We start from the raw sequence: 19,883 nt of genomic DNA on the forward strand, positions 1-19,883 counted from the left end.
AAGATATATAGACTCTTATAAGCAACTGAGTTATTGCTGAGTCTATCCTTGAACCCACCCAGGATAGAAAACTCTCTAATTCCTGAGCTACAACCTGTTTTCTTCTAATTGCTCTCTAAAGCCATACAAATCAAATTATAATCTATTTCTTAAAATGTCCTTTTTAAAATTATTGGTAGCATTGGTTAAGTACTATGCCATTTATTCATTCAACTGAGACTTATTATGTAAATATTATGTGCTAGGCACTGTGGCTAGGAACTTAAGTGAAAATGTAAACAAAACAGATATGATCCCTGCCTTTGTGAGCATACATTCTAGAGTAGAATATTTAAAAAGTAAATAAATAACATTATTCTATTAAGAGTTATGAAGGGAGCAAACAAGGAAATGAGACAACGAAAAAGAAAGGGAGTAGGAACCTACATTACATGGGAGAGAGGAGATTCAGAAAAGCGACTCTTAGGATCAGAAAAAGGAGAATATTCCAGGCAAAAGAAAAACAGCATACATATAGGACTCTAACGCAAGAGTTTGGGGCATTTCAGGAACTGAAAGAAAACTATATGGCCAGAATATAAAAGAGAATGGTATGAAGTGAGGCTGAAGAGATAAACAGAATTTAAAAAGGAAGTGCAGGATTACACTGACCATAGTAGGTTTGGATTTTGTTTAACACTGCACCAAAACACCTCTTCTTTAAGTTAAATCCCCACGTCCTTTTCATGTTTTTCATATCACTTTGATCTGTCTCTTTATACTAGTCGTCTCTTCTAGTGGTATAGTCTAACACGTTTAAAATGCAATGTTTAACACCAACCAAAGTTCTCCAAAGTAAAGACCAGTAAAGGGTAGAGAGGAACTACCACTTCATCCTAAATACTACACTTTAATCAATGGTCTCAGGTTGCATGAACTCTTTTCTGACAGTTACATCACAACATAGAGTTTGCTATGGTACTAAAACCCCCAAGCCTTTAATATCTGCTGTTCAACAGCCAGACCATTTGCCCCTCCTGAATCTACTTAATCCCCCAACCTGGGTGGTAACCTATTCAAAGCTTCCCACTTCAAGATACAAAACCCACATACTGCCGACCAGACTTGACCTTCTTATGGATACTGCTACTGATCTATGCCTAGTGTCACCCAGAGATGGTCAACATGGTAGGGGAGAGAACATCAGATCAAAAAATGCAGCCAAAATCTTCTAAATTCTGGATCACTACTAGATTTATATAATCTAAATTTAAGCATTATGTTACTCTATTATAAAGTGACAACATTACTAACAAGGTTAACAACCATCCCTACAGTTCCTCAAGCTAAAATCTCAACTCCCTTCTTCTTACCTCCACATACCCACTCAATCACAAAAGTAAACCCTAAATATCTTTTTCCAGTACTTCTATCTTTCCTGTCCAAGTTCATCTCACTATCATCTTATGTACATGACTGGAACAAATGGCTAAAATTATTTACAAGATCCTTCATGCTCTGGCATTTACTCAACTTGCTGGCCTCACCTTTAAATTTGGTACCCTCCTCCCCCCAATATGCAGACCTGTGATATTCAACTACTTTGTTCTGGGATTACAGGTTTTAAATTCTTCCATCTAAAACACCTTTCCCTGTAAATATTTCCCTCCCTTACATGCTAATGTTCACTCATTTGTCAGGTCTAACACAGATGCTACTTCCTCAAGAAAGTCTGCCCTGAAACCCACCCAACCCCCAGTCTGAATGAGAGACCCTTCTTCCCTTCTGGGAGCTCCCAAAGCACCTTGTACTTCATCTTAGTTCTTGAGATTTACTGCCATTTACTAGTTGGCATTCTTCACAAGACCATAAACTCTCAGAAATCCAGGAACAACCTATTGTGCTTACAACCATGAAGCAACTAACACAATGCTCAGAATTCTGATACCCAAAACATAGGTGTTGGAAGTGAAAGCAAAAAAGAGTATGTGTGTACAAATGCACATAGATGAATAAATATAAGACACCAGACTTCTGGAAAGCAAAAAAGCCCTGTCTTCCACACTTATAATAATTTTATAAAGGCCTTAGACCTGTTGGATTTAAATATATAATATTACAAGTAAAATTCTATCTTTAAGAGATAATATGTAATAAAACGTTAATTATATAAATATATAATCCATAAGTTATTGAGGCATCATTTAAATATGTATAAAAAATATGGGACCACGCTTTAGAACACTAATAAGGTGACAAGTTGCTGACCCAAAGTACAAAAATGGCAAAATCTTACTCAATCATTCATCCAAAGCAGTCAATATCCCAAAAAGGCCAAAGCTGCCTGTGCCCTCATCTGCACACAGGTCTCCGATGCCCAAGGACAAGTCAAACTTGCTTGCCTGGGGACCAATGCAAAAATCCAGTTTCAAGAAGTAGAAAATAATTGGATACTTACTCACACAATACCACATATTTTTCAAGACAGTCAATCAGTAGTTTGCTATCTCCTTGATGAAAGTGCAGAGCAGGGAGGACGACGTCATCCTTTAGACAGAATACCAAATACGACCAGCCCATACCCTCTTTGTTTTGCTTGATTGATTTCAGGTCTGTCAAACTGAACAGGAATGACCATTTGCTTTTCCCATTTCTATGACTTGGAGCATCTTAAAAACAAGAAAGTGGGGCAAAATATTTTTGTTCACCTTTTTAAAAGGTACTGACAGCGCTCTTCATGCCTGCCTAACAGAAACTTGTTGAGCCTAGGGAATGACTACAGCATTCACATTCCTATGGCTTCCACCTGTATTAGAAATGGCAACAGACATTTTCTTAAAAGAATAGTTTTGAAAATAATTATCTTACGGCATTCAGAGTGAAAAAATGTTATCCCTATTTCAAATAAATTGTCCTTGTCCAAAAATGACTATGGCTTTGGAAGCAGGCAGGCTGGATTCAAATTACAGCAACACCATCTTACTACTTGAATGATCTGGGGCAAATAATTGAATCTCTCTAAGCCTTGGTTTTATCATCTGTAAAAATGGAGATAATTATACTTACCTCCCAATGCTATACTAAGAATTAAAAGAGATTATGCTTGTCAACTAACTACTATAGTGTCAATTATGTAACAAATACTCGATAAATGTTCATCTTTTCCACTGCCCCCACCCTGCCAAAGAGGAATGGTGTGATGCTCTTGGAGAGTCATTAAAAACAAAACAAAAAACCTTTCCTTCCTCACTTGCCTTTGCAATTATTTTCACTAGATTACACTGAGTAAAAGTAAATACACTGGAATAAAAAAAAATAATACTGGAGTAAATATACCAACAGACATTTTATTTGCAAAAACCCAAAGAGTGGTAGGGAGTTGAGGATGAAAACTAAGTTGTGAGTGTTTTGAAGAGAATGAATACGGTGCTTGCTTCAGCAGCACATATACTAAAACTGAACGATACAGAGAAGATTAGCATGACTCCTGTGCAGGAATAACACCCAAACTCATGAAGTATTCCATATTTTAAAAAAAGAGAATACGTTCAATCTTTCTACTAAATCAATTTACTAAAGTAAGACCTCCATTCAACCCAAACTACAGTAGTGTAAAATAAAGTATCTTCTGAGTTTGTGGCTATTTATAGAAGCTTAAAAATCCTAGGTTTGTGAACAATATCATAACTGATAACAAGCAGCTTAAAAAATACTTATATAAAAATTCAAAGGACAAAGGGGAAAATGCTACTTTCTCACTACTACTTATCATTTCTATCCAAAAATGCCATTTTGACCTGTTTTAAGTTGGACATAAGCATGTCATGTCTCCGAAATTTTAAAAATCCATTTCTCTGTTATTTCCTAAGAAATGTTACACTATCCTGTTATTCAAGATCTTCATTCCATCCCACTATCAACTCCACAAACAAACTGCACAGAAGATATGTGCTTACAGAACTTGATCAAAGGATAGATCAGTGTTCATTTGTGTGTGTGTCACCTTCCTACGTAGTCAGGAACACTACAGCTCCATCAGTTCCAACAAGATCTCCTGAACTGACAAAGAAATCTACAGTTTACAGAACCTCTATCTACAAAGAATATAGGCACCATCACTGTTTAATGGACACTTAAATATCATTTGAAAGAAGTCCAGAAAGGCTAATAAGTAACTTCTCTCTACAGTGACCTAAGTTCCACGCCAGTTCAGATGGTGAACTCATACCTAAGGCTGATACTTGATTAAGTGCCATTTGCCCACTTGACTACCATATATATTTCATTGGAATTTATATCATAGAGTTTATAACACCAGTTCAAGCTAATATCAAAGTAAAAACAATTGCAGAATTCCAACATCTGCCTGAACCATTTACATGTGAATGTATCTAGGACCACTAGATTATTTGCAAAGATCAAAAATATTTTCAAAGCAATGAAAAACTAGATACAACTTTTAAAATTATTAAATTACACAGAAAAAATTAATCTAAATTAATGCAAGAAAATCATATGGAGAATATAAATACATGCAAGCTATATGAATTATCAGGAGTTTGTGCATTTTCAAAAGTAAAATTTTTACATAGATTTTCCCATGTTAGTGAAAGAAACACATCACATCTGAAATTTTTAAAATGCCTTACACACTTCCTCACCTGAAGCTCTAATAAACAAAAAAAACATTAACAAGTCAATTCTAGAAGTCCCTTTACTTGAATATAATTAAACATCATGAGAACAAGAATTTTATTTTCTTCATAATTATATCCCCAATGCCTAGAAGAGTAGGTAGCACATAGTAGGTACTCAAAAATGCACTGAATAAATGAATAGCCTAGTATCAAGTAAACATAAAAGAAATCTGCAATTTAGTCCACCACCAATAGCTAACTAGAGATAGAAATGGTTACACAAAGGAAAACTAATAAATCCAAGAGTTAACTCAAAATTTCCTTTTTTCAGGGCAGCTGGGCAGCTCAGTGGTTAAGAGTCTGCCTTTGGCTCAGGTCATGATCTCAGGGTGTGGGATCAAGCCCCATATCAGGCTCCCCGCTCAGCAGGGAGTCTGCTTCTCCCTCTCCCTCCGCCCCTCCCCCCACTTGTGCTCATGCACGCACACGCTCTCTCAAAAAAAAATAAAATTTTTTAAAAATTTCTTTTTTTTCTCTTAACAAAGGTAAATAAAACTAATTAGTTCTGGTGAGTGATGTTACCAAATACATGTAAGAAGTATCCCCAACATAATGACATGGGAAAACTAACCATAATAGCAGAAAAGTAAAACTAAAAAACATTTCAGTAAGTCCCTGTATGTCTCCAACAGAATTAACACAGAAGACAAGACATTTTATTTGGATGGGTGCACAGAACATGATGGCAGTCTTGTTCTGGGAAGAAACATTTTCAAAACATTTGATCTGGTATATAAAAACAAAGACTTAGTAATAGGAACTATTAAAAAATATAAAGTTGTCTTTGATAGTCAATTTTTTATTTTTTATTTTTTTTTTAAATTTTTTTTTTTAATTTTATTTATTTATGATAGGCACACAGTGAGAGAGAGAGAAGCAGAGACATAGGCAGAGGGAGAAGCAGGCTCCATGCACCGGAAGCCCGACGTGGGATTCGATCCTGGGTCTCCAGGATTGCGCCCCGGGCCAAAGGCAGGCGCCAAACCGCTGCGCCACCCAGGGATCCCGATAGTCAATTTTTTAAAAGTTTTGTCCCAATTTCCTTTGTCACACAAAACAGTATAAAATGTGGAAACTATACAATGAATAAAATTAGAAAAATGCTTTTTAAAAATATAAAAATGTTTCAAAATGGTATAAATTTGAATTTTGAAATGTCAAGTTTGGAAAATATCTCCTTGGGCCACCTGGATGGCTCAGCGGTTGAGTGTCCACCTTCAGCTCAGGGAGTGATCCCAGGGGCCCGGGATTGAGTCCTGAATCTGGCTCCCTCTGGGGAGCCTGCTCCTCCCCCTGCCTGTGTCTCTGCCTGTCTCTTTCTCTCTGTGTCTCTCATGAATAAATAAATAAAATCTAAAAAAAAAAAAAAAAAAAATCTCCTTTAGGAAGAATTTCTGTTGAAATATAATCAGATGAGATAGTCTAGGAGAAGAAGGGACGGGACAGAAGGCTCTGCACTTTATAACTCCTGCTCTGTCCAGTATGTGCATAAGTATGTATACTGCATCACACCATGTTCAATATTATTTTCTACTGCTAAACACATTTATAAAATTTTTTAAATACCAGGAAAAAAAAAAGAAAATGTCTCCTTAACTTTCAGTAATTGCTAAATAAAGGCTCTTCACTTTATAAGTCACAATGCATGGCCAAGCCATATAAACAGTATTTATATCTGTGGTTTTTGATAACCTCTAAAGCTATACACAGGTTCTCAATTCTGCACATTAAAATCAACACTACAGCATCTGAAAAATACAAACACTCAGTCTCCATCCCCAGAGTCTGATTAATTCACTGGGATGAAACACATATCGGGACGCCAGGGTGGCTCAGCGGTTGAGCGTCTGCCTTCGACTCAGGGCGTGATCCCAGAATCTGGGATCAAGTCCCGTGTCCGGCTCCTTGCAGAGAGCCTGTTTCTGCCTCTGCCTGTGTCTCTGCCTCTCTCTGTGTCGCTCATGAGTAAATAAATAAAATCTTAAAAAAAAAAAAAAAAAAAAGAAACACACATAATCAGTATTTTTAACAAAAGCTTAACTTCCCCAGGTGATTTCAATGTGCAGCCAGAGTTGAAAACCACTAATCTAAAAAAGACATTTATTGTCAGATTATGCTCTTCTCATACATGTAATGCTTCTCTCTTTTATGAAATTCTGAAATCTCACTCCTTTGCTCTTTCCTATAGCCTATTATTTTCATTTTCAAGGATTCAACAGTATTAGGCTACAACAAACAAAAAAAGAACAATTAACATATATTAATCCTAAAGATCTTAATTTAGAGCAGTTAAAAATCACTTCACATGCCAAATATGCTAAAACCCTGTGGTCTTCATACTTAGCATTGTTCTGGTAAGAACTTTTGCTTTCAGTAGAAAAAGAATGCCAAGAAGTAAAAACAAAACAAAACAAAACCCAACAACACACCAGCATGAGCTGATTTTAATTCACCACAAGCTTGTGAATTACTATTAACTTAAATGCCACTGTTTCCAAGAGATGATACAGTACAAAGTATAACTATTGCAGAAGAGAATGATTTCCCAGACCTTACATGCAAATCAGATTTACAAAAAAAAAAAGAAGAAGAAAAAAAAAAATCAGATTTACTGAGTCACAAAGCTATATAAATGTAGCTTTACATATTCTAACCAATTTTGGCCAGGCTTTTCTGAATCCGGGCAATGTGGATAAATTATAAACTCAGACCAAGGGACGCCTGGGTGGCTTAGCAGTTGAGTGCCTCCCTTTGGCTCAGGGAGTGATCCTGGAGTCCGGGGATCAAGTCCCACATTGGGCTCCCTGCATGGAGCCTGCTTCTCTCTCTGCCTCTCTGTCTCTCATGAATAAATAAATAAAATCTTAAAAAAACAAAAAAACCTCAGACCAAAATCAGTAAGAGAGTAAATGTCCTTCTAGTTATAAAACACAAGTTAATCAATACGGGAAAAAAAGCATTTTAATTCTGTACAAGTATTTACTGTTTCTAAAAGAAATCACACACAAAAAAAATAAATAAATAAATAAAAATAAAAGAAATCACAAATACATAGGGCTATATCACAGATGACCTACCTGAGTCATATTTAGTGTAGTATATGTGATCTATCAGGTTGTTAGCTTCGCTCTTTTTTGTTATTTACGTGTAGATGATCAAGGAGCAACACAAATTTAAATATATACATGTAACATATGAAAGAGAATAGTCACTAAACATATACATAAATGGGAGACTATAATGAACTGTGTAGATCTCAATAATCACTGAAATTAAAACAGTATGGTTAACTGGTATACTCCATCTCCCCCTGGTGCTTTTGGATGAAATAACATGTTGTTTTTTAATTCTAGAAAAATGTGTGAGATCTCTAAAGCAATTTTTTGAAGTGTTTCTATTTTCTGTCATGATTAACTACAAAACAGAACACATGGTTTTAAAGCCTTTTTTTTGTTATAAAGTCACAATCAACAAAACAAGGAGATGAAGAGGGAATATAACTAAAATATGAGTTATATGTATTAAAGAATCAAATCATCCTTAAAGAATTTTCTTTGCAGTTTTATTTTTATTATATTGTAGAAAATCACTTTAAGATTTCAAAAGATTTAATTCATACCTCCATTGGTATGTGGCTTCTTTTTAGATGAAACTGTATTGACCATGTCCCACTCTGCTTCATAACTGTTCAGATGTTCTGATCCTCGATGACCTCTTTCCTTTGGGGCCTGTGTCCACTCTACAACTGAACTGGAGTCCTAAAAAATGTACAACATATAAAATATTTAGGGACTACAACCAGAATTTAATTTCAATTAACTATATATCCTCAATGTCTACATAAATTAAGTTTGTAGATTGTGACAGACATCACTGATGGGAAAACCAACCACTATTTCCTATCCTTTTCTTTCTTGCCTATCTTTACCTGCCCCTTTCCCCATCCCCCACCACTTTCCCACTCCCACCCCCGCAAAAAAAAAAAAAGAAAAGAAAAGAAAAAGAAAAAACTTCCTTGCAGTTTGGGTTGCCAATGAAATAAAAGCAGAAGTCAACTGCAGGGCTTTTGGAAATGCTTTTGCTTTCCCAATAAAAGCCTCATCCCTTTTCCCCCTTCTCCTGCTTTGAATATAGCTATGATGCCTAAATATATGGCAGGCATGTTATCACTGTAAGAGAATAAACAGGAGAATCACTCCAAACCTGTAGATTTGTAGTTATCTGAGGAAAATAACTAAAGGTGGCTTAAATAAAATAGTCACCATTGGTTGCATATTTCTAGTCAAAATTAGCTAAGAGAGCTACACATATCTACATGTACAGTTCCACAGAACTTAACATTTTACTTTTTTTTTTTTTTAAGATTCTATTTATCTGAGAAACAGAATGAGAGAGAGAGAGCACAAGCAGGGAGGGGGGAAGAGGGAGAAGCAGACTCCCCACTGAGCAGGAAGCCGGACAAAGGCCCAATCCCAGGACCCTGGGACCATGACCTGAGTCACAGGCAAACTTAACCGACTGAACCACCCAGGGGCCCCCAGAACTTAAAATTTAAAAATAAATAAAACCAAAAGTCTAAAATTCAATATTAATAATTCAACTAAATCAAAATATTTAATTTCTGTAAAATAAAAGTACACATAAGTTAAAGATAAGAAGACTGGATGAAATGTTTCCAAAATACATGGCAGACAAAAATATCCAGAATACAAAAACAGCACCAACCAAACTATTTAGAAACTGGCAAATTATCAAAACAAAAAAACAAGCAAATGGTGTGAACAAGCAAGTCAAAGAAGAAATATGAAGCAACAAACATACAGGAAGATGTTCTACTTCAGAAACAATCAGAGAAAAGCAAGTTAAGGGGCACCTGAGGGGCTTAGTTGGTTAAGTGTCTGACTCTTGGTTTCAGCTCAGGTTAGGATTTCAGGTTGTGAGATCAAGCCCCACATTGCGCTCACACTCTACATGGAGTCTGCTTAAGATTCTCTCCTTCTAGGATCCCTGGGTGGCGCAGCGGTTTGGCGCCTGCCATTGGCCCGGCGCGCTATCCTGGAGACCCGGGATCGAATCCCACGTCAGGCTCCCTGCGTGGAGCCTGCTTCTCCCTCTGCCTGTGTCTTTGCCTCTGTCTCTCTGTGTGACTATCATGAATAAATAAATAAAATCTTAAAAAAAAAAAAAAAAAAGATTCTCTCCTTCTCCCTCTCCTTCCCCCTCTGCCGCTCCCTCTACACATGCACATGCTCTCTCCCAAATAAGTTAATTAAATCTTTAAAAAAAGAAATACAAGTTAAAATGAATTTCAATTTTTGGCCCCATTCAGGTAAAAAATTAAAATATGAAAGACAGTATAAAGACATAGTATCTCAAAAAAAAAAAAAAAAAGACATAGTATCTCACACTGCTGATGACAGTGCTAATTAATTAGTAGACTCCAAAAAGGCAATATAGCCATTACTTATTAAAATTCAAACTATGCATATGTGTCACTACAATAATTCTTTTTATATCATCCATTCTAGAGAAATACACATGTACACAAAGAGCTACATGCCAGAATTTTCACTGAACATTGTAAAAATGAAAAACTGAAAATATCTCAATACCCATCAGTAAAGGAATGAATAAACAAACTAGGGGGTACCCAAAGAAATACTAAGCCATTGTTTGTTTTTTAAGGTTTGTATTTGAGAGAGAGCATGAGCAGGGTGAGGGGCAGAGGGAGAAGCAGGCTCTCCACTGAGCAGGAAACCCAATGTGGGGCTCGATCCTGGGATTTGAGCCAAAGGCAGTCTAACTGACTGAGCCACCCAGGCAGTTATAGTTTAAAAACTGAAAAAGGTTAATATTTATTTACTCTTAATAATAAATCAAAAAGAGAAGTTACAAAACAATGTAGTATAACGATATGCAGTATATACAATTAGAAACACAGAAAGTAAACTAGGTCTAGATAGATCAACAATGTAATGTGTACAGATAAAAGTCTAGAAAGATACACACTAAACAGAGGCAGATAAGGGACAGAATTCAACTGAAGTAGAACTTCAATTTCTGTTGTTTGTTTCTATTACTTGAGTACTTTTACAAGAATGTTTTGTTACTTAGTTCTTCTTAAAAAGGGAAAAAGGAAAATTTGTAGGAACAGAAATATAAAGGTACAAAAAAATTAAGAAATAGAAACAGACTGAAAAATGGAGAGGAAAATTAAATGAATAAAATCAATGAGGAAAGCCAAAAACATCTACAGAGCCCTACCAGCACAAAAGCTTGGAATTGGTAGATCAAGTGTTTCTGAAAATCAGGATAGAGGTCAAGCTAAAAAGAAGAGTACTAACAAAAGTTTAGAAGGCTGGAGATGTATTCATTAGAGAAAATAAAACAGATTATCTCAGGATTAGTAGAAACCAAGTACACTGAGCAAAGGGTAAAACCTTAAACAAGAATTGATTAAAAGTCCATTTATAGAGGGATGCCTGGGTGGCTCAGTGGTTGAGCACCTCCCTTGCGCCCAGGGCGTGATCCTGGGGTTCCAGGATCTAGTCCCACATCAGGCTCCCTATAGGGAGCCTGCTTCTCCCTCTGTGTCTCTGCCTCTCTCATGAATAAATAAAATCTTTAAAAAAAAAAAAAAGTCCATCTATATAATGAACTTGTGAGATTCCCAGCTCTCTTGCTCCACTCAGTTCTCAGAACACTAGAATCCAGGCATACCCTCTCCAGGCAGGAATCCGCAGGAATCTCAGGAATTTCAAATGACTAGCCCAAGAGAAAGGATCTAGTTTTAACATCAGGGATACCTACAGAGTAGTAGATTACTTTTTTCTGTCCGCTGTTAAATATAAGCACCCCACCACAAAAACCACCAAACATCAAAGGCAAGTGTCTACACAAAAGACAAAATCCCAATTGAAACAAGGGGAAAAAAGTCAATTAAAGGAACTATATTATATAGAGATAAAAACATCTTAAAAACTACCTTTAAACTTCGTAGAAATAAGGAAAGATCTATCCACAAAGAACAGGATGCTACTTTTAAAGGATTGAAAGATACTTAGAACAAGATGTCTTAGAAATTAAAATATAGCAAAAATGAAAAAGGCATTAGAAGAACTGAAAGATTAAAATGAAGAAATTTCCTAGAAAATAATACACACAGAATTATAAAACAGGAAAGAAAATATTAAAAACCTAGAGGAAAAAAAAAAAAAACCTAGAGGACCAGTCCAGGGCTAAAGAGTTCCAGAAAAAAAGAAAACAGAAAATGGAGCAGAAAAAAAAAAATCATCACTGAAATAATTCAACATTTCCCAATAACTAAAAGATACAAATTTCCATATTAAAAGAGCCCACCAAGTACCCAAAACAATGGATAAAAAGGACCACAAAGGCTACTAGGAGGACATCTAGAACAGTAGAAACAAAGAGGCACTCATACAAGCTTCTAAAGCGGAAAAAAAAAAAAAAACATACAACAGATCAGGAGTTAGAATGTATTAAACTTAACATCAACATGGGAAACCAGACAAACATAGGACAATAATGTTTAAAAATATGTGGGATAGGGATCCCTGGGTGGCGCAGCGGTTTAGTGCCTGCCTTTGGCCCAGGGCATGATCCTGGAGACCCAGGATCAAATCCCACGTCAGGCTCCCGGTGCATGGAGCCTGCTTCTCCCTCTGCCTATGTCTCTGCCTCTCTCTCTCTCTCTCTGTGTGACTATCATAAATAAATAAAAATTTAAAAAAAAAAAAAATATGTGGGATATTTTCAACTATAATTCTATGCAAGCCAAGCTATCAATTCAGAATTAGGATAGAAAAGTCTAAAAAAAAGAAATTTTTTTTGCTCCCATGCACCCCTTTTCTCAGAAGCACGAAAGTTGCACAAAAACAGTGGAGCAAACCAAAAGAGAAGACAGCATAGAGAGTGAAATGAGTCAATCGGAGAAGGACAAACATTATATGTTCTCATTCATTTGGGGAATATAAATAATAGTGAAAGGGAAGAGAAGGGAAGGGAGAAGAAATGGGTAGGAAATATCAGAAAGGGAGACAGAACATAAAGACTCCTAACTCTGGGAAACGAACTAGGGGTGGTGAAAGGGGAGGTGGGCGGAGGGTGGGAGTGAATGGGTGACGGGCGCTGAGGGGGGCACTTGACGGGATGAGCACTGAGTGTTATTCTGTATGCTGGCAAATTGAACACCAATAAAAAATAAATTTATCATTAATAAAAAAAAGACAGCATAAAATATACAAAATGGGAGATAAAAATACGGGGAAGAGGTAAAAAGAATCAAGACATTGCTACACAGCAAACCAAAAGGGCAACAACCAGTTCACAAAGAGCTTGTAAGAAGCCCCTGAGAGAAATCTGGAGGCACCTGGGTGACTCAGCTCAGGTCATGATCTCAGGGCCCCTGGTCAGGCTCAGCACTCAGCAGGGAGTCAGCTTTGGATTCTCTCTCCCCCTCTGGCCACCCCTTGCCCCCGCACTCCCTCTCTCTATTAAATAAATAAATCTTTAAGAAAAAAAAGGATGAAATCTGAAGACCATCTCTATATTTAAATATTTTGAGAAGATATGTGGAGAACTGAGCCTGAGTTTCAGGGTGAATTAGAAATAAAATAGAAATCTCTACCTTCCATAGTGAGTCAACACACAACAATCGGCAAACACATAGCTATCATATAACCTAATAGTTCCACTCTTAGGTTTTTAAGAGAAAAGTGTATATCCACACAGATACTTGTGATACTTTCATATCAGCATTATTTATATTAACCTAAAATGAAAACAACCCAAATAGCCATCAACTGAAGAATAAAATGTGGTATAGTAGTCCCCACTACTCTGTAACCGAGGTTTCTCTTTTCCACCGTGTGTTACCCGCAGTCAACAATGGTCCAGGAGCTGATCCACTTTCTGACAATATGTACATACAATTAATAGCCTAACTCTACTTTACAATATCTATGTCATTCACCTGCCTAACTGATAAATTACACTTTATCATATTTATGTATAGGAGGAAAAAACAAAGTACGGATACAGTTCACTACTATCTGTGGTTTCAGGCACCCACTGAGGGTCTTAGAATGTATCCCCAACGGAAAAGGGGAGACTACTATATATCCATAAAGGCAATGTTGTTCAGCAGAGGAAGAAAGAAGCAAGGAAAGAAGGAACGAATGAACAAACAAATGAATGAACTGAGAGGTGCTATAACATGGATAAATCTAGAAAACATTAGGCTAAGAAAAAGAAGTCAGTCACAAAAAACGACATATTGTATGATTCCATTTGGATGAAATGTCCACAACAGACAAACTCTCAGAGATAAAAAGTAGATTAGTGGTAGCAAGAGGCTGGATTAAGGGGGAATGAGGGGTGTACCACTAGTACAGTTTCTTTCTGAGGAGGGATGAATACGTTCTAAAGTTAGATATTGTTGATGGTTACACAATTCTGTAAATACAGTAACACCACTGAACTGTACACTTTAAAAGAGTAAATCTTATGACATGAATATACTTCAAAAAAGCTATTTTAAAAATGGTATTCCTTGGGGATCCCTGGGTGGCTCAGTGGTTTGGCGCCCACCTTTGGCCCAGGGCATGATCCTGGAGTTCCGGGATCGAGTCCCATGTCGGGCTTCCAGCATGGAGCCTGCTTCTCCCTCTGCCTGTGTCTCTACCCCTCTCTCCCTCTCTCTCTCTCTCTCTCTCTCTCTCTATCATAAATAAATAAATAAATCTTTTAAAAAAATAAAAAAATAAAAATGGTATTCCTTATACCGGAATGAATAAATGAATACAGGATTGAATAAAAACAAAAAAATAAACATAAAAATGGCATCCCTCTAGCCACACCCTTTCTTTCTTAAATACCTTTCCAGCATAAAGAATACTAGAAGAATCTAAAGCATCATCCAGTGGTCTCCAGTCCACTATTATTTCAGCATCCTAGAGAAAGAAAATATGGACTATATTTACTATTCAGCAATATCTTACATTTTTAGTTACCTATTTTTAATTCCCTGACCCCAAAATGAAATTCTAAACTCTTAAATACTAGAATTTTAAACATGCAATATCAGAAGCAAACCACTATTTGACAACGTTACGTAGATTTTTAAATTCTGATTATTTTTCATTACAAGAAATGTTTATTATAACAAGTTTTACATAAGTTTTGTAATATTCCATGCCATTTTATGGCCCATCTAAAGTATTTTTTTTTTCCTGGGGTGCCTGCCTGGCTCAGTTGGTGGAGTATGGGACTCTTGATCTTGGGGTCATGAGTTCAAGCATCAAACTGGGTGTAAAGATTACTTAAAAATAAAATTTCTTTATTATTTATAAAAAAATAAAAAATTTTATTTTATTATTAATTAAAAGTTAATTATTTCAAATAAAGTATTTTTAACATCATTTTAATATTAAATTTACAACCACTGTTCAATTACATAATTTCACTTTACACATGAAATTCAAACTTACTGATGATGCCCCAAAGATAAACAATTGCCATAAGCAATTATAAAATAAAATTATTCACTTAAAAACATACCTTTTCTAACACACGTAATATTCCTGAAATCAAGCTGTCTTGGTCATTGGTCTTTCCACAAGATGAGTGAATATAGACCCCTTCCTGTTCATATATAATCTGAAACAACAAGAAAAGAATTAACCAACCCATTATTATTTAGTACTATTTTCAACATTTTTTTTAATTTTTATTTATTTATGATAGTCACACACACACAGAGAGAGAGAGAGAGAGAGAGAGAGAGAGAGGCAGAGACATAGGCAGAGGGAGAAGCAGGCTCCATGCACCGGGAGCCTGACGTGGGATTCGATCCCGGTCTCCAGGATCGCGCCCTGGGCCAAAGGCAGGCGCTAAACCGCTGCACCACCCAGGGATCCCTATTTTCAACATTTCTTTTAAAAAAATTAGATGTTTTTGTATAATGCCTGAACCACATTTCTGATAATTCCATATATAAACATATTATTTTTAAAAAACCACTCAAGGGGGCACACCTGGGTGGCTCAGTGGTTGAGCATCTCCCTGGGATCCTACTATATATCCCGCCTCCCTCTCATGCCTCTCATGAATAAAATCTATAAAAATTCAAAATAAAATTTTAAAAATACCACTCAGGACTAAGATCACCTCAAATAAGATAAACTGAAGGAAGTTCGCTGTATGGAAGTTTGTTGGTTTAGTGATGATCACAATCTTAATCTTCTCCATAAACAAAGATGTCACACTAATTGCTTGCTATGTGTCTCAAGTGAATTCCACTTAAAATACATTATTAACAAATGTTAAAGCAAGATTTTGGGTTCAAACTGAAAAAGGAAAAAAAAAAACTGAAAAAGTACCTGAAGATATTCAAGAATAAGAACAGATGAAATACAATAAGGAATCAATGCTTTCTAACTATTCTTAGAACTATATCTGTTTTACTATAAAATCATCTTGGTATGTTTTTGGAGCACAGGAGCATAGAAATTCAGGGAATAATATGGGAATTTTAAAGACCCAATATAAGGACTTCTGGGAATGATTAAAGTAGTTCATGTACACAAATATTTACTGAGTGTTTCTATATGTAAAAGCATGCAAAAGACTGTAGTTATACAAATATGATTAAGACATGATCCTGAACAATGTCTTAAAGGAATATAAGGAAGACTGAAGTTAATTCCTGAGTAAACTGAACCATGTAAAGTCAAGTCTTATTTTCTATAAGCATAATATTATAAACTAATGTTCCATTCCTGGGACCCATTTCAAACCATTAAAATATTTTTTTCATTATGAAAAATAAGTATAAGAGAAATAAAATAATTACTTTGAGACCAAGTACTTTTGACATACATAAGTTTGGAAGAGAGTATACTTTTTTTTTTTTTAAGATTTTATTCATTTGACAGAGAGAGAGAACATAAGCAGGAAGAGAAGCAGAGAGACCTGCAGAAGACAGGGAAAAGCAGACTCCCCACCAAACAGAGAGCTTGATACGGGGCTCAATCCCAGGATCTTGGGATCATGACCTGACCCAAAGGCAGATGCTTAACTAACTGAGCCACCCAGGTGCCCCTAGAGCATAGTTTCTATTTATGTAGACCCTTTTTCTTTTAATTCCAGTATAATTAACATACAGTTATATTAGTTTTAGGTGTAAAACATGAGTCAGCAATTCTATACATTACTCAGTGCTCACCATGATCAGTATACTCTTAATCTCCTTTACCTATTTCACCCATCCCCCACCCACCTGCTCTCTGGCAGCCACCAGTTCTCTTCTTGGTTTTGTTTCTTAAATTCCACTTATGAGTGAAATCATATAGTATTTATCTTTCTTAGACTTATTTCACTTAGCATTACACCCTCAAGATCCATCCATGTTGCTGCAAATGGCAAGACTTCATCTTTTTATAGTTGAGTGCTATTCCATTGTGTGTGTGAGGGGGTATATATCACATCTTCTTTATCCATTCATCTATCAGTGGGTACTTGGATGCTTCCATATTTTGGCTGTTGTAAATAATGCTGCTATAAAACAAGGATGCATGTATCCCTTTGAATTAGTGTTTCTGTATTCTTTGGGTAAATACCCAGTATTGCAATTGCTGGATCATAGGGTAGATCTTTTTAACTTTTTAAGGAACCTCCACTGTTTTCCACGATGACTGCACAAGGTTGCATTCCCACCAACAGTACAGAAGAGTTCCTTTTTTTACACATCCTAGCCAACATTTGTTGTTTCCTGTGTTGCTGATTTTAGCCATTCTGACAGGTGTGAGGTGATACCTCATTGTAGTGTTGATTTGCATTCCCCTGATGCTAAGTGATGATGAGCATCTTTTCATGTGTCCGTTGGCCATCTGGATGTCTTCTTTGGAGAAATGTCTGTTCATGTCTTCTGTCCATTTTATCTCATTTTTTTGGTGGTAAGTTGTATAAGTTCTTTATATATTTTAGATACTAATCCTTTATCAGATAGGTCTTTTGCAAATATCTTCTCCCCTCTATAGGTTGCCTTTGCTGATTGTTTCCTTTGTTGTGCATAAGCTTTCTTTTGATGTAGTCCCAATAGTCTATTTTTGCTTTTGTTTTGTTTGCCTGAGGAGGCATATCTAGAAAAATGTTGCTACAAACAAAGTCAAAGAAATTACTGTGTTCTCTTCTAGGATTTTTATGGTTTTAGATATCACATATAGGTCTTTCGTGCATTTTGAATTTATTTTTGGTATGGTATAAGAAAATAGTCCCATTTCATTCCTTTACATGCAGCTGTCCAGTTTTCCCAACACCACTTGTTGAAGAGATTGTCTTTGTCCCAATGCATACTCTTGCCTCCTCTGTTGAAGATTAACTGACATGGGTTTATTTCTGGGCTTTCTGTTCTGTTCTTCCAATCTGTGGGTCTATTTTGTGCCAGTATCATACTGTTTTGATTACAACAGCTTTGCAGTATATCTTGAAATCTGGGATTGTGGTATCTCCAATCTTTTTTTCTTTTTTAAGGCTGCTTTGGCTATTTGAGATCTTTTGTGTTCCATAAAAATTTTAGGATTATTTATTCTAGTTCTGTGAAAAATGATGTTGGTATTTTGATAGGGATTTCACTGTTCTGTAGACTGCTTTGGGTAGTATGGATTTGTTTTTCTTAAGATTTATTTTGAGAGAGAGAAAGAGAGAGAATGCAAACAGAGAGATGAGGCAGATGAAGAGGGACAAGCAGAGTCCTCACTGAGCAGGGAGCCTGATGCAGGGCTCAATCCCAGGACCCCAGGATCATGACCTAAGCAGATACTTCACTGACTGAGCTACCCACGTGCCCCTGGATATTTTACATACATACATGATCTTTTATTAATACAAACACATCACTATTCAGAAAAGCATGGGGACCAACAATGCAAGACAAGCACCATCACAACTCATCACCATCAAGCCCTAGTTATGAAGTCAATAAGTATGCATCTTCCTTTTTTTTAGCTAACATTTATGGAATACTTATGCACCAGGAACTCCGCATGTGATAACTGAATTCCTACAACCCTAGACCAAAGGTTCTACACCATTAGAATGGAAACCCCATTTGAGTTAGTGAGAAAACTGAAAGAGATGAAATAACTTGCCTAAAATCATTGACCCAAACAGTAAGGAATGGTTAAGAAGCAGAGTGCAGATTAAAATCCAGACAATCTGGGACATTGGTGGCTCAGTGGTTGGGTGTCTGTCTGCCTTTGGTTCAGGGTGTGATCCCATGGTCCTGGGATCAAGTCCCACATGGGGCTCCCTGCATGGAGCCTGCTTCTCCCACTGCCTGTGTGTGTCTCTGCCTCTTTCCCTCTCATGAATGAATAAATAAAAATCTTTAAAAAAATAAATTAAAAAAATAAAATCCAGGCAATCTGATACCAGAAAACTATACTCTTAGCCACTATGTTATGAAGCACCATATTATTTTTACTATTATTCCTGTGTTATGTTAGTCACTTGTGATATGAAGTTATGTGTCAAGAAAAGAGTCCTTCTAAGTAATCAAGATCACCGAGAAATTCTGATCTCAAAAAACCCAAGACGGCCTTCAATGAAATTGTAGTTAAGCACCAGACCAGCATTAAGCAGAAGGCAGAATGGGGACAATATAAGTTGGGGAGCGGTGAGAGACAATTCTATATAGTTTATATAAAAACTTTTAAAGTACACTGATTTATTCACATATGCATATAAAGATATGCTTAAGACTATTCACAGTACTATTACTTATAACATCAGATGGGGGGAGGGAGGGAGGGAGGGAGGAAAGAAGGAAAGGGACGGTATGAATCTACATATCCACACAGAGGGAAATGATCAAATATATCCTGGCATAATCATTCTATGAGGAATACTATTCAGGAGTTTAAAAAGGATATGATAGATGAAATGAACAGACAGACATGAAAAAAATTGCCAATTTTATACAGTACGATAACATTTATATTTTTTTAAAAGCTTCTCTAAATCTCTGTAAAATACCCAGAACAAGTTCCAGAAGGACACTCTTTAACAGAGATTACTTGTGAAAGAGAATGAGATATGGAAAAGCTGAGAACTTTATGTTAATGTCTCTAACTTCCTTGAATATTTCAAAGTTACAATATAGTTACACATTGCTTCAGTAATAAA

At 36.2% G+C, this 19,883-nt stretch overlaps 1 protein-coding gene and 1 non-coding gene across 3 annotated transcripts in view; one reads left to right on the plus strand and one right to left on the minus strand.

The window, feature by feature from the left end:
* TBC1D15 (TBC1 domain family member 15) overlaps positions 1–19,883 on the minus strand; it is a 75,493-nt gene that overhangs the window by 35,875 nt on the left and 19,735 nt on the right. For both annotated transcript variants that reach the window (XM_041755660.1, XM_041755659.1), the window contains exons 2-5: positions 15,258–15,356; positions 14,576–14,650; positions 8,296–8,434; positions 2,438–2,648 (exon numbers count right to left, since the gene is read on the minus strand). In XM_041755660.1, coding sequence (XP_041611594.1) covers positions 2,438–2,648; positions 8,296–8,434; positions 14,576–14,650; positions 15,258–15,356 — 524 coding nt within the window. The remainder of the gene's footprint in view (positions 1–2,437; positions 2,649–8,295; positions 8,435–14,575; positions 14,651–15,257; positions 15,357–19,883) is intronic.
* On the plus strand, positions 3,406–3,511 carry LOC121492240. The gene has a single exon (XR_005988150.1). It is a non-coding gene; the product is annotated as a U6 spliceosomal RNA (small nuclear RNA).

Source organism: Vulpes lagopus, chromosome 5 (genome assembly GCF_018345385.1).
Source record: "Vulpes lagopus strain Blue_001 chromosome 5, ASM1834538v1, whole genome shotgun sequence".
NCBI classification, from domain to species: Eukaryota; Metazoa; Chordata; class Mammalia; order Carnivora; family Canidae; genus Vulpes; species Vulpes lagopus.